The 12,823-nt window shown below is 50.0% G+C and overlaps 1 protein-coding gene across 1 annotated transcript; it reads right to left on the reverse strand.

The window, feature by feature from the left end:
* Window positions 1-367: 367 nt before the first annotated feature.
* Window positions 368-7,621, reverse strand: LOC139016690 (uncharacterized). The gene is given in 8 exon segments (XM_070424950.1): window positions 368-399; window positions 1,504-1,576; window positions 1,687-1,787; window positions 3,730-4,250; window positions 4,923-5,218; window positions 5,560-6,030; window positions 6,063-6,994; window positions 7,534-7,621. Coding segments are annotated over 8 exon segments (2,514 nt in total).
* Between the last annotated feature and the right edge of the window lie 5,202 nt (window positions 7,622-12,823).

Here is a 12,823-nt window from a genome sequence, read left to right on the forward strand (position 1 = left end):
CCTTCGTGCGGGATGTGGAGAGGAGACCCCAGCCCCAGCACACCCGCCATAGCTAAAATTTGTGTAGTTACCATATAGCTGCATCTCATAAGCTTAAAAATACAGTAATTATGCTCTTGTTCTGTTATGCCCAGATTTCAAGATCCCCCAAAGATCCACCAGTGAGAGCCAAGTCCGATGCAAAAGCATAGAGTCTTTATTCAAGCCCGGGCTTGGTCCCTCAGCCTCCCTTACCAGCGCAGCGGTAGGGTGCGAGAGCCCCGGTTCCCAAGAGAACAAAGAATTTATAGGGCTTGTGGTCGGGGGGTGGGGGCACACTCGGACCACTGATTTGGCAGATTCTGGTTGGTTGAGTGAGGGCTGGGGGCTAGCGACGCAAGGGCAGAGTGCGGCTAGGGTCTGGTTACACAAAGACAGGGGGGTGGTCACCACACTTTAGTGTCTTGGGTTAGTTCTCCTTGCATTCCCATTGGCTGGTTTAAGGGCAGGCTGAGTAACTGATACATTTAGTGGTGTGTTTTATTTTCCTTGGAAGAGGAGTCAGGGACACAGTCTGTTCTTTCATTCCTCCCTTGTCTTGGAACTTATGGCTCAATCATGAGACGGACTGCATTTCTATCTCACCTTCCGTTGCTAGAGGCCTGTACTGGGCTTGCAAAACCATCAACTGAACCACCCCTACGCGCTCTTTGACAAATTGGACTAGTCTGTTAATAATACAAGGGCTGAAGGTCAACAGCATTAGGAGGATTACAAGGGTCCTGCGAGGGCGGAAATAAGAGTAGTTAACCACGGAGACCAGTTAAACAAAGAGTCATACCAAGACTGAGATTGCTCTCTCTCTAGCTTTCGCTTCTGTAGTCCTCTTATGAGAGCCATGGATTCTTTCACAACTCCGGAGTGGTCAACATAAAAACAGCACTCCTCCCCTAGAGCGGCACACAGGCCCCCTTGCTGCATGAATAGCAAGTCCAATCCCCTTCTGTTTTGGAGTACTACTTCAGATAGGGAAGTGAGGGATTCTTGCAGATGGGTAATGGATTTTTCAATCCTTTATATGTCTAGGTTGACGGCTGCTCTCAGGACTCCATAGTTCTTGTCTTGTATGACAAGTGAGGATATTCTGGCTCCGGCCCCCGCTATCCCCACCCCCAAGAGTGCAGCCATAGTCAGGGCTGTAACAGGCTCTCTCTTGGGGATTAGCAGAGCCGAATCTGCTAAGTACTTCCTTTCCTGTGGGATATACTAGTTTGGGGATCAGCTGCCCAAGTGTGCAGAAGCCTTCTTTCGGGGAACTGAGGATTAGGGAGTGGACACAGGGAGCGAGGCCGCTGGAGCAGGCCCACCATGCGTTTTCAGGGAGAATTAAATACACTGTTTTATTGGGAACTGTAAGGGCTTCACTACAGAGATGCGACTGTTCATGGGGCACATGGCCTATGCAAGTGCCCCGCCCTGTTACTGCCTGAAGGGTAAGTCTTGCAGCAGACTGCTGCCATCTACAGGAGCTAGAATTAATGGCGGTGGTGTACTTGCCGCTAGTGGCAATGCCCTCATAAGTAAGGTGGCTGGATATCTAGACAGAGCCAACAGGACTTTGTCAGGTCGGGTCGGGAAGCATTCAGGACCTGGTATGCTCCGACAACCGTGCTCCACAAGGGGTCTGCATCAGACGGAAGGTCGTACCCCGGGGTAGGAGATGCAGTGAATGCAGGCGATGTCCCGGTAGGGACAGGGGGTGCGGGGGGCTGTGGAACCGGGGCCTGAGTGCTCTTGGGTGTGGACACCTGGGTGGTAACAGGCGGGGGAGCTCATACTCGGTTGGGCCCCACCCCAGCACGGGTCTGTTGGGGAAGGGGCGCTGCCTGCACTCAGAGAGTACACAGCATTCCCGGGTCTCCCACCCTGTTGTAAAGTCTGATTCCCCAGGTTTTTCCAGCGTCCCATTTTGTTGCCCTTTTCCCTTGTTCCGTGTAGGATATTCATATGGGGTTGCAAAGATACCTCCCAAATCCCTCAGGGCAAGGTGGCGCCTCCGGCCGTGTCATGGTTATTAGGTCATCAGCTCTCGGGGGAGTCCACCAAATGTGCCCAGACAAGACACACGACCATGAGGCGCAGAAGTAGTTCCCTATTCCCCCGAATGAGTCCTGGATGTGGCCCCATGAGTGCCCAGGGCAGACGTAGAAATGGAACTGTCTAAAGTTCTTGGGTCCCAAGAGGGTCGGCCCATCAAAATCTTCATAAGTATGTGCAGTTATTATGTCAGGAAAGAGGGTAAGAAGGTCTATGTAGAGGTCCGGGTACCAAGTGTCTTTAGGGTGCAACTGGGAAGTCTGATTAAGCGCGGTCCCCGAACTGGTGTCTATGATCTACCAGGTAAGATTGTAAGGGGTGTGGGGACTCCCGGCAGCATGGGTGACAGCGAACATAGTCAATAGAGTACCAATATCAGGCAGGTCGAGTGCGCCGTAGCTTGAGCTTGAGTGGGTTGTGTTGGTCTTGGTCGATGTTCCATTGCGTGATGAAGTTCTCCTAGGCTGCAGAGGGGTCAGCTGGGTGGATGTGGGTGTGATGGACCCAGGTCGCGATGCCATCTACCTTGAGAGCAGTGGGTGTAGTCAGCACTACGACGTAGGGGCCCTTCCAACGTGGCTCAAGGGTCTCCGGGCAGTGCCTCTTGATGAACACCCAGTCTCCCGGTCTGTACTGATGAGGCGTCGGGGTTGGGCCAGCCTCGTAGATGGCACGCAGGTGCGGCCAAATGTCCTCGTGCACCCTCTGGAGCCCTCTTAAGAGAAAAGATATTTCTTGATTTTCAAATTCAGCAAGAAACTCAGCTTTAAGGTTAGGAATGATAGGGGGTGGCCTGCCAAACATGATCTCGTAGGGTATAAGGGGAGTTCCTCACCTGCTAAAGGGCATACGGAAGGAGAGCCACCCAGTCCCCGCCAGTCTCCATGGCTAATTTGGTAAGGGTCTCTTTTATGGTTCTGTTCATTCTTTCTACCTGCCCTGATCTCTGGGGCTTATAAGCACAATGTAATTTCCAATCTGCCCCTATAGCCTTGGCTATTGCCTGTGTTACCTTTGAAATAAAGGCTGGTCTGTTGTCTGACCTTATCATAGCAGGAAACCCATACCTGGGTAGGATGTCTTCTAGCAGCTTCTTGGCTACCGTCTGAGCAGTTTCATGCTTGGTTGGGTATGCCTCTACCCATCCAGAAAAGATGTCTACAAATACTAAAAGATATTTGTAACCATACTTCCCTGGCTTGATCTCAGTGAAGCTGATCTCCCATTGAGCTCCCGGCTTGGTTCCTCTGAGCCTGGCTCCTTTTTCACTCGACCCGGCCCTCGCATTCGTGAGTTGGCAGGTCTTACAGGTGGATACAATTTGATTTATTTTGGAGTCTTGTTGGTAAATCTTGATTCCTGCATGCTGGATTAAGTCCTTTAATTTCCGGGCCCCCAAGTGGGTGGAGTGGTGCATGCGTTCTAACACTGAGAATCCAAGCCGGTCTGGCAGTATGAGTTCCTTGTCCGGTGTATACCACCATCCCTTTATCTCCTGGGCTAGGGGAAGTTCCCTGATCCACTGCAATTCCTCCTGGGAGTATCTGGGTTGGTCTGGCAAAACTGGATCCCCTGGGTTCAGTAGTTGTAGGGCCATGGTAGGGACCGAAGTAAGGGCCGCTGCCTTGGCTGCCTGATCAGCCTTTTGGTTACCTCTTGCTACCGGGTCATCTGTCTTCTGGTGCCCTTGGCAGTGGATAATGGCTAACTTGGCAGGAAGCCATAAGGCTGTGAGCAGGTTGAGTATCTCCTGCTTATTCTTTATAGTCCGCCCTTCTGCTGTCAGTAGCCCCCTCTCTTGATAGATTGCCCCATGAACATGAGCCGTGGCAAATGCATAATGGCTATCTGTGTAGATGTTGAGCCGTTTTCCAGCTCCCAGCGTCAGCGCCTTAGTGAGGGCAACAAGCTCCACTCGCTGGGCTGACGTTCCAGAGGGTAGAGCTTCTGCCCATACGGTGTCCATCTCAGTGACCACCACTGCCCCTGCATACCTGTGCCCGTCCCGTATGAAGCTGCTCCCATCCGTGAACCAAGTGGCCTCGGCATCTGGGAGGGGCCGGTCGGTCAAGTCCTTTCGGAATCCATGTACTTGCTCTAGGATTCCTGCACAGTCATGTAATGGGGCATCCAAGTCGGGGTCAGGCAGCAAAGTAGCGGGGTTAAGGGCCGCCCTAGGGTGGAATTGCACTCTAGGAGGGTTGAGTAGGAAGCTCTGATAGTGGGTCATACGTGCGTTGCTCATCTATCTATCAGGAGGCTGTTTTAGGACTCCCTCAATGGCATGTGGTGTTGTGATCCAGATTTCCTGCCCCAAGGTCAGTTTGTCAGCGTCCTTGACTAGGAGCGCAGTTGCTGCAAAATTCTTAGGCATGGTGGCCAGCCGGCAGCTACTGGATCTAGCCTCTTAGACAAGTACGCTACTGGGCGGCTCCAGGGGCCTAAGGCTTGAGTTAAAACCCCCTTTGCTATTCCCTTGCACTCGTCTACAAAGAGGCAAAAGGGCTTGGTAATATCTGGCAGGCCTAGGGCGGGAGCAGCTAAGAGGGCTTTCTTTATCTGGTTAAAGGCAGTTTCTTCTTTCTCAGTCCATTCAAAAGCCCTCACCTCCTTGGTAGCTTCATATAGGGGCCTGGCGATTTCCCCAAAACTCGGTATCCAGAGGCAGCAGTAGCCGGCCGATCCTAGGGATTCCCTTACTTCTCTCCGGGAGGTGGGGGTAGGGATTTTTAGGACAGTCTCTTTTCTTGCATCTGACAACCGGCCGCTGACTGCCCTCTAGGATGTACCCCAGGTAACTTACCCTCTCTCTGCATATCTGAGCCTTCTTCTCAGATGCCCGGTACCCTAAGGTCCCCAAGATGGCCAGCAGATCCCGTGTTCCCCACTCACTTTCTTCAGCCCTGTCGGCAGCAATCAGGATGTCATCTACGTACTGGAGGACAGTGAGGCCAGGATGCTCCCTCCTGTACTCACCCAGGTCCTCGTGTAGTGCCTTGTCGAAAATGGTGGGCAAATTCTTGAACCCCTGGGGCAGTTGTGTCCGGGTTAATTGTCCACTGTAGCCCTCCTCTGGGTCGTGCCATTTGACGGCAAATAAGGGTTGGCTTCGAGGCACCAGCGGCAGACTAAAGAAGGCATCCTTTAAGTCCAATACGGTGTACCAGACTCTAGAGGGTGCCAAAGAGCTTAAGAGAGTATATGGGTTGGGGACAGTTGGGTGTATGTCCATGACTCTTTTATTTACCTCCCGGAGGTCCTGTACCCGTCGATAGTCATTTGTGTGAGGCTTCCTGACTGGCAGGAGGGGGGTGTTCCAGGCAGATTGGCAGGGAACTAGTACCCCTAGGCTTCGCAGCCTCTGGATGTGAGGCTGGATTCCCTTCCGGGCTTCCTGAGGCATAGGGTACTGCTTGATTCTTATTGGGCCTTCTCCTGGTTTTAACTCTACCAGGTTTGGGTCCTGTGAGAGGCTAGTCCTACTCCCCCCATCTCTGCCCAAGCTGTGGGGAATTCTTGTAGCCATCTGTCCATGTTGCTTTCCACTGGGGATGCCCCCTGGTGGAGGCAGTACTCATCCTCTAATCTCAGAGTCAAAACCTGAATGGGGTGGCCTTTGCCGTCGGTGACCTGAGGCCCCCCTTGTCTGAAAGTTGTCTGGGCTCCAATCTTGGTCAATAAGTCCTGTCCTAATAGTGGGTAGGGGCACTCCGGTATCACCATAAAGGAGTGGGATACCCGGCCCGTTCCTAGATTTACTGTTCTTTGGGTAGTCCATGAATACTGGCTCATACCAGTTTCCCCTTGCACCCAGGACTTCTTGTTGGCTAGCTTTCCCTGAGGTATGCAGAGGACGGAATGTTGCACTCCAGTGTTGACAAGGAAGTCAACAGGGGTCCCCTCCACTCTAAGAGTTACCCTGGGCTCGGGGAGGGGGTCCGAACCCCGACTCCCCTAATCACTCAGTTCTTCCAGCAGGCTTTCACTTGGTCAGTCTTGCCTCCCTTCCCACCGGCCTTCTTTGGACATTCTCGGGCCCAGTGCCCTATCTCTCTACAGTAAGCGCACTGATTCTTCTGCAGCCTCCGTCTCTCGCCCCGGGCGGTCTCCTTACCTTCCCCCTGGTTATCGGCAAGTCGGCGGAGGCAGCGTTTCTGTTCTCCGGGGGTGTCTGCAGTGGTGGCAAGCAGAATCTTGGCCAGGTTTTGGGTCTGCTTGTCACTGGCAGCCACCATGGTGAGAACCTGTCTATCTTCAGGAGGCTCCCGGTTGTTATACACCTTCTCGGCTACCTCCAGCAAGTCCTGCAGACTTTTTTCTCCTAATTTATCTACTTTCTGCAGCTTCTTTCTAATGTCTGCAGCCGATTGGTTCACAAAACTCATGATTACAGCTGCTTTACTCTCAGGAGCTTCTGGATTCATGGGGGTCTAGGTGCGGTACGCCTCCATGATCTGTTCTAAAAAGGCAGCTGGAGACTCATCCCTTTCCTGCTGAACATTTTCTACCTTGGCCAGATTAGTGGGCTTTCTAGCAGCCATTCGGAGACCCCCCATTAGAGTCTGGCGGTAGACCCGGAGCCTCTCCTTACCTTCTGCCGTGTTGAAATCCCATTCAGGCCTAGTTAAGGGAAAAGAGACATCTATCTGGTTGGTGGTGGGGTTCCCGTCCACACCTGGAACCACTTTCCGGGCCTCACTGAGGATTCTTTCCCTCTCCTCAGTTGTGAACAGGACCTGCAAAAGTTGCTGGCAGTCATCCCATGTAGGCTGGTGGGTGAAAAGGACAGAGTCTAACAAATCAATAAGTCCCGCCAGCTTCTCAGAGAACTTAGGATTCTGAGCCTTCCAGTTGTAAAAGTCACTAGTGGTGAAGGGCCAGTGATGATGGGGCTGATTGCCATCCGCATCTGGGGGGCCTGCGGCTCGCAAGGGCAGAGTCTTAATAGTGGAGTCTGCAGCCTGGACAAACTGCTCCCTCTGGGCTCTTTGTCTAGTCAAGGGCTGGCCTCCCACCGGAACTCCTCCTCCAACCACTCCCGGAACTCTTCCCCCAATCCCTCCCGGAACTCCTCCCCCAACCCCTCCCGGAATTTCTCCTACAACCCCTCCCGGAACTCCTCCTCCAACCCCACCCAGAGCAGCGTCGGCTTCCTCTGATGGGGGAAGCCTGGGTCTCTGGCATCCTAGGGAGCTGATATGGGAGAGAAAAAATTAGTTCTTCTTCAGTTTCCCCCTGCAAGATTGGGTAGAGGGGAGCTGATGGTGGGGTGACTTTCTTCTTCTCCTTTTTCTTCTCTGTTTTCTGCAAGGCAAGAATAGGTTTCAGCTCTGGAGGGCGTAGGGCTAGGAAGCGCTTAAGCCAAGAGGGTGGGTCCTCCATGAGGTCTTGCCAAGTAGTAATGTAATGGAGTTGATCAGGGTGACCCCCACTCAGCTGGGAGACTACATCCCTGACCCGGCAGATGGTAGGGAGATCGAGAGTTCCCTCTGGCGGACACCTGACTTTGAAAGCTGGCCACTCGCTGGAACAGAAAGTCTGCCATCAGCCCTTTCAGGCCTTCACACTGAGGTTGTTAGCCCTTCCCTTAACCTCTTTGAAATGATCAATCATAATGCTTAAAGGAGTAGCCTGAGTCTGTCCCATAATGTCCGTCCAGTAAGTCCACAGAATAAAACAGAAAAATACAGAAACAGACAAACAAAAAGCCCTCTCCCCCCCCCCCCCCAAAAAAATAAACCAGCCTTCCGACTCGGCAGAAACAAAACCAAATGGCGGGAGCGACCCACCTCGTCTCAAATCCTTGTGAGGGGATTCTGCATCCCTCCTGAAGTGAGGGGATTCTGCGTCCCTCCTGAAGGAGATCGGAACATCTTCCGACTCTCCCCACCCGTGGTCCTTCAGCAGTGCATCCACCTAGACCACTTAGGGCACTACAGAATTTCAGAAATGAGCTCACACAGGACAGAACACACAACACACAGAACAGAACACACAACACACAGACACTTACCGCGGTCAGTCAGACTCTCCAGATCGGGGTCCCTCGTGGGTCTTGTGGGTCCCGCACGAGCCCCCAAATGTTATGTTATGCCCAGAATTCAATATCCCCCAAAGATCCACCAGTGAGCACCAATTCCGATGCAAAAGCATAGTCTTTATTCAAGCCCGGGCTTGGTCCCTCAGCCTCCCTTACCAGCGCAGCGGTAGGGTGAGAGAGCCCCAGTTCCCAAGAGAACAAGAATTTATAGGGCTTGTGGTCGGGGGGTGGGGGCACACTCGGACCACTGATTTGGCAGATTCTGGTTGGTTGAGTGAGGGCTGGGGGCTAGCGACGCAAGGGCAGAGTGCGGCTAGGGTCTGGTTACACAAAGACAGGGGGGTGGTCACCACACTTTAGTGTCTTGGGTTAGTTCTCCTTGCATTCCCATTGGCTGGTTTAAGGGCAGGCTGAGTAACTGATACATTTAGTGGTGTGTTTTATTTTCCTTGGAAGAGGAGTCAGGGACACAGTCTGTCCTTTCAGTTCTAAATATTTTTATCAATTTTTATTTCATCTTATTAATCCATGAATTATTTGACTAAGTTCTCCAATTGTCAATATACGATTTCTTATTTGTTTATTATTTAACTAGAGGCCCAGTGCACAAAAATTTGTGCACTCGGGGGGGAGGGAGATCCCTCAGCCCGGCCTGTGCCCTCTCGGAGTCTGGGACCCCTCGGGAGGTAACGACCTAATGGCTTAGGCCTGCTCCTGGGTGGCAGAGGGCAGGCCCAATCCCTAGGTGCAGCCCCTGGTCGGGCTCAGAGCAGGGCCAACTGGGGAGTTGGGGCGCTCCCCCCTGTCATGCACAGAGAAGGGCGGATTGGGAGGTTGTGATGCCACCCTCAGTCACGCTCAGGGTAGGGCCGATTCGGGGGTTGGGGCACCGCCCCCTGTCACACTCAAGGCAAGGTCGATGGGGAGGTTGCGGCACCACCCCCTGTCACGCACAGAGCAGGGCCAATCAGGGGGTTGGGGCACTGCCCCCTGTCACACACAGAGCAGGGCCCATCAGGGGGTTGGGGCTCCGTACCCTGTCACGCACAGAGCATGGTCGATCAGGGGGTTGGGGAGCTCCCCACTGTCACGCACAGAGCAGGGCCCATCAGGAGGTTGGGGAGCTCCCCCCTGTCATGCACAGAGTAGGGCCGATATGGGAGTTGGGACACCGCCCCCTGTCACACACAGAGCAGGGCGGATCAGGGAGTTGGGGCACCACCCTCTATCACCCACAGAGCAGGGCCGATCAGGGGGTTGGGGCACCGCCACTCTCACACTCAGGGCAGGGCCGAAGTGGGGGTTTATGGCTCTACCCCGTCACACACAGAGCAGGGCCCATGGGGGGGAGGGTTGGGGGGCCTCACCCTGTCACACACAGAGCCGCAGGGCGATCAGGGGGTTTGGGCACTGCCCCCTGTCATGCTGATCCCGGTGCCGGGAGGCATATTACCCTTTTACTGTATAAGATAGAGGCCTGGTGCATGGGTAGGGGCTGGCTGGTTTGCCCTGAAGGGTGTCCTGGATCAGGGTGGGGGTCCCCACTGGGGTGCCTGGCCAGTCTGGGTGAGGGGCTGAGGGCTGTTTTCAGGCTGGTGGGTGACTGAAGCTCTTTTTTTTCTTTTTTTTTTTTAATCCTGGGCCAAGGCCTCTGCTGCTGAAAGCAGGTATCTGGTTTGTTTCGGTTTTATAATCGAAACACTGTATCATCTCCAGCTCTGAGATCCCAGCCGGCTGAAAGCTGGTTTCTGAGGTTTTGTTTAGCTTCTATATTTGTTACAATGTTTCAAACTGCCAGCTCAGAGGCTGGCAAGGCAGGCGGCGAACGTCGGAGTCCTCCTTCAGTGAAGCAAGCAAGCCTCATGTTCGCTTCCACCTGCCTGGTTGCCGGCTGCCATCTTGCCTGGCAGTTAATTTGCATATCGCCCTGTTTAGCCAATGGGAAGGGTATAGGTCGTACGCTAATTACCATGTTTCTCTTTTATTAGACAGGATTACATTGTGGTCATGAAATACGATCTATGTCTTTTTAATATTATGCTGTTTTTAGAGCATTTCTTTAGGGACAAACCTAAGACCAATATTAGTAAGTGTTCCATATTTATTTGAAAACAACTGACTGATGCCGAAACTGGTTTGGCTCAGTGGATAGAGCGTCGGCCTGCAGACTGAGGGGTCCCAGGTTCGATTCCGGTCAAGGGCATGTACCTGGGTTGCGGGCACATCCCCAGTGGGAGATGTGCAGGAGGCAGCTAATCGATGTTTCTCTCTCATCGATGTTTCTGACTCTCTATCTCTCTCCTTTCCGCTCTGTAAAAAATCAATAAAATATATTAAAAAAAAAAACAACTGACTGAAAGTTTATGAAGTATCTACATATGTTCATTAGATCAAGCATGTTAATCAGGTTGCTTTAATCTTTTGTGGCCTCTTGGCATTCTTATTTTCCTAGTAGTAACTGAGAAATGTGTGTCAAACTTGTCATCATAAAGGAAGGTTTGCCCAATTTCTCTTATGATTCAATTACTCCATTTGTAAATGTGATGCCTCTTTATGTGGTTCATATAAATATAAGGTATATTTGATCTTGGTGAACAGGACTTTACAGCTATGCTCTGACCACACTATTGAAGTTTTACTTGCCTTATCCACTCCTCACTCTTTTTATATACTGTATGGTGTTATTTCTTACATAAATGAATATAATATATATTTTAAAAATATTTTTATTGACCTTCAGGGAGGTAGAGGCCGAGAGAGAAATTTTGATTGACTGCCTCCTGCATGCCCCCATAAGTGATCTAGCCCACAACACAGGCATGTGCCCTGGGGGGGAATCAAACCAGCAAGATCCCAATGCATGAGACAAAGCCCAAGTAACTGAGCCACACTGTCCAAGGCAATATATACTGTTTTATAATTTGTAAATTCATACTTTTTTGTTTACTTTTAGGCCCTTCAAGAAACCCTGGAAGATCCAGAACAAGAAACTTTATCTGCTGTAATTTGCTGATGTATCCAAGTGTCTAGAACAGTGCCTGGCACATAATAGGCTCTCAATAAATATTGAATGAAAAGTCTATTATATTTGCTATTGTGTTCTTGTTGGTTTAGAATTTTATTGCTATAGTTGCCTGTACTTCTGTTTCCAAATGTTCTCTGCTGTCATGCTTTAGATTTAAAATTTAAATAAATCCACTTTTAAAAGTGTGTGTGTGAGCCGAAACCGGTTTGGCTCAGTGGATAGAGCGTCGGCCTATGGACTGAAAGGTCCTGGGTTCGATTCCGGTCAAGGGCATGTACTTGGGTTGTGGGCACATCCCCAGTAGGAGGTGTGCAGGAGGCAGCTGATCGATGTTTCTAACTCTCTATCTCCCTCCCTTCCTCTCTGTAAAAAATCAATTAAAAAAAAAAAGTGTGTGTGTGTGTGTGTGTGTGTGTGTGTGTTCGTTTTAACTGAAACCATTGGTGCATTTACCATAATTATAATTTTTTATCTATTTGGATGCATATATAAAATTTTATTTTTTGCTTTCTATTTGTCCAACCTGTTTTATAATTCTTTTTCCTTCTTCTTTGTAGTTGAATTTGAATTATTTGGGTATATTTTCACATTCTATATTTCTCTCCACTAGTTTGGAAATTATATACACTTTTCCTAATATTTTAGTAGCTAGCTAGTGATTGTAACATATATTCTTAACATAAAAAATCTAAAGATAATCTATATTTTTATCTTCCTCTATACAACAAATTAAACATTTTAATTCCACTCCCACCCTCCATCCCAATCTATATATTATTGTGCATTTCCATTTAGTTTTTTCCTTTTTAAATCCTATTTTCTATTATTTTGTACTGTTTCAGTTAGTTTAGATTTAATCTTTTTTAACCTCTGATTTACTACCTGGGATTACTTTCCACTTGTCTCAGATACATTCTTTAGAAATTCCTTTAATGAGGTTGTGCTGATGGCCGGAAGTCTCAGCTTTGTTGTCTGCAATGTGCTTGTTTCGCCCTTATTTCTGACAGCTAATTCCCTGAGTATAGAGCTTTCAGTTTACTGTTAGTTTCTCTCAGCACATTGCAAATCTGCTTGCCCTGTTCTCTGGCTTCCTTTGTTACTAATAAAAAATCAGTGAAGTTCCAACATCTCCTCATGGAAGGTGCCCATTTTCAGCCTGCTTTTAAGATCTTCTCTTTGCTCTGATGCCCTATAGTTTCACTCTTATGTGTTGAAGTGAGAATTCCTTCTTAATTATCTTCTTTGGGATTTATTAGATGTTTTGAATTTGTGGACTGGTGTGTTGCAGTTCAGAAAAACACTCAACCATTACTCCTTTAAATATTTTCTCGGGTCTTCTCTGTTTTCTCCACAAGCACCTTTTGCCTGTTTAATTGGATTCTGGCCTTTTCTTTTCAAACCTGTCCTCCACTCACCAGTAAGAAGTCACTGACATTATTGAGTGGGTAGTCCTTTGGGGTTTATGGTAAAGTTTCCCTTGAAACCCCTTTTGAATTGACCCTGGCCTTGACTCCTGTCAGTGTGGCTTCAAGGAGCAAAGTTTAAGTCCTCCACATTTGGTAAAGTACCCTCAGAGGGACAGCCAGCTGCTACACTTCACCTGTGCCTCTGAGTTTCCAAGTTCACTTTGCTCTGCAGCTGAGAAAGCTCATTTTATTGCCTTCCCATGTATGCATTAAAAT

The sequence above is a fragment of the Myotis yumanensis genome, unplaced genomic scaffold (assembly GCF_028538775.1).
Source record: "Myotis yumanensis isolate MYYU_CA2020_CCGP unplaced genomic scaffold, mMyoYum1.0.hap1 SCAF_9, whole genome shotgun sequence".
In the NCBI taxonomy this organism is placed as follows: Eukaryota; Metazoa; Chordata; class Mammalia; order Chiroptera; family Vespertilionidae; genus Myotis; species Myotis yumanensis.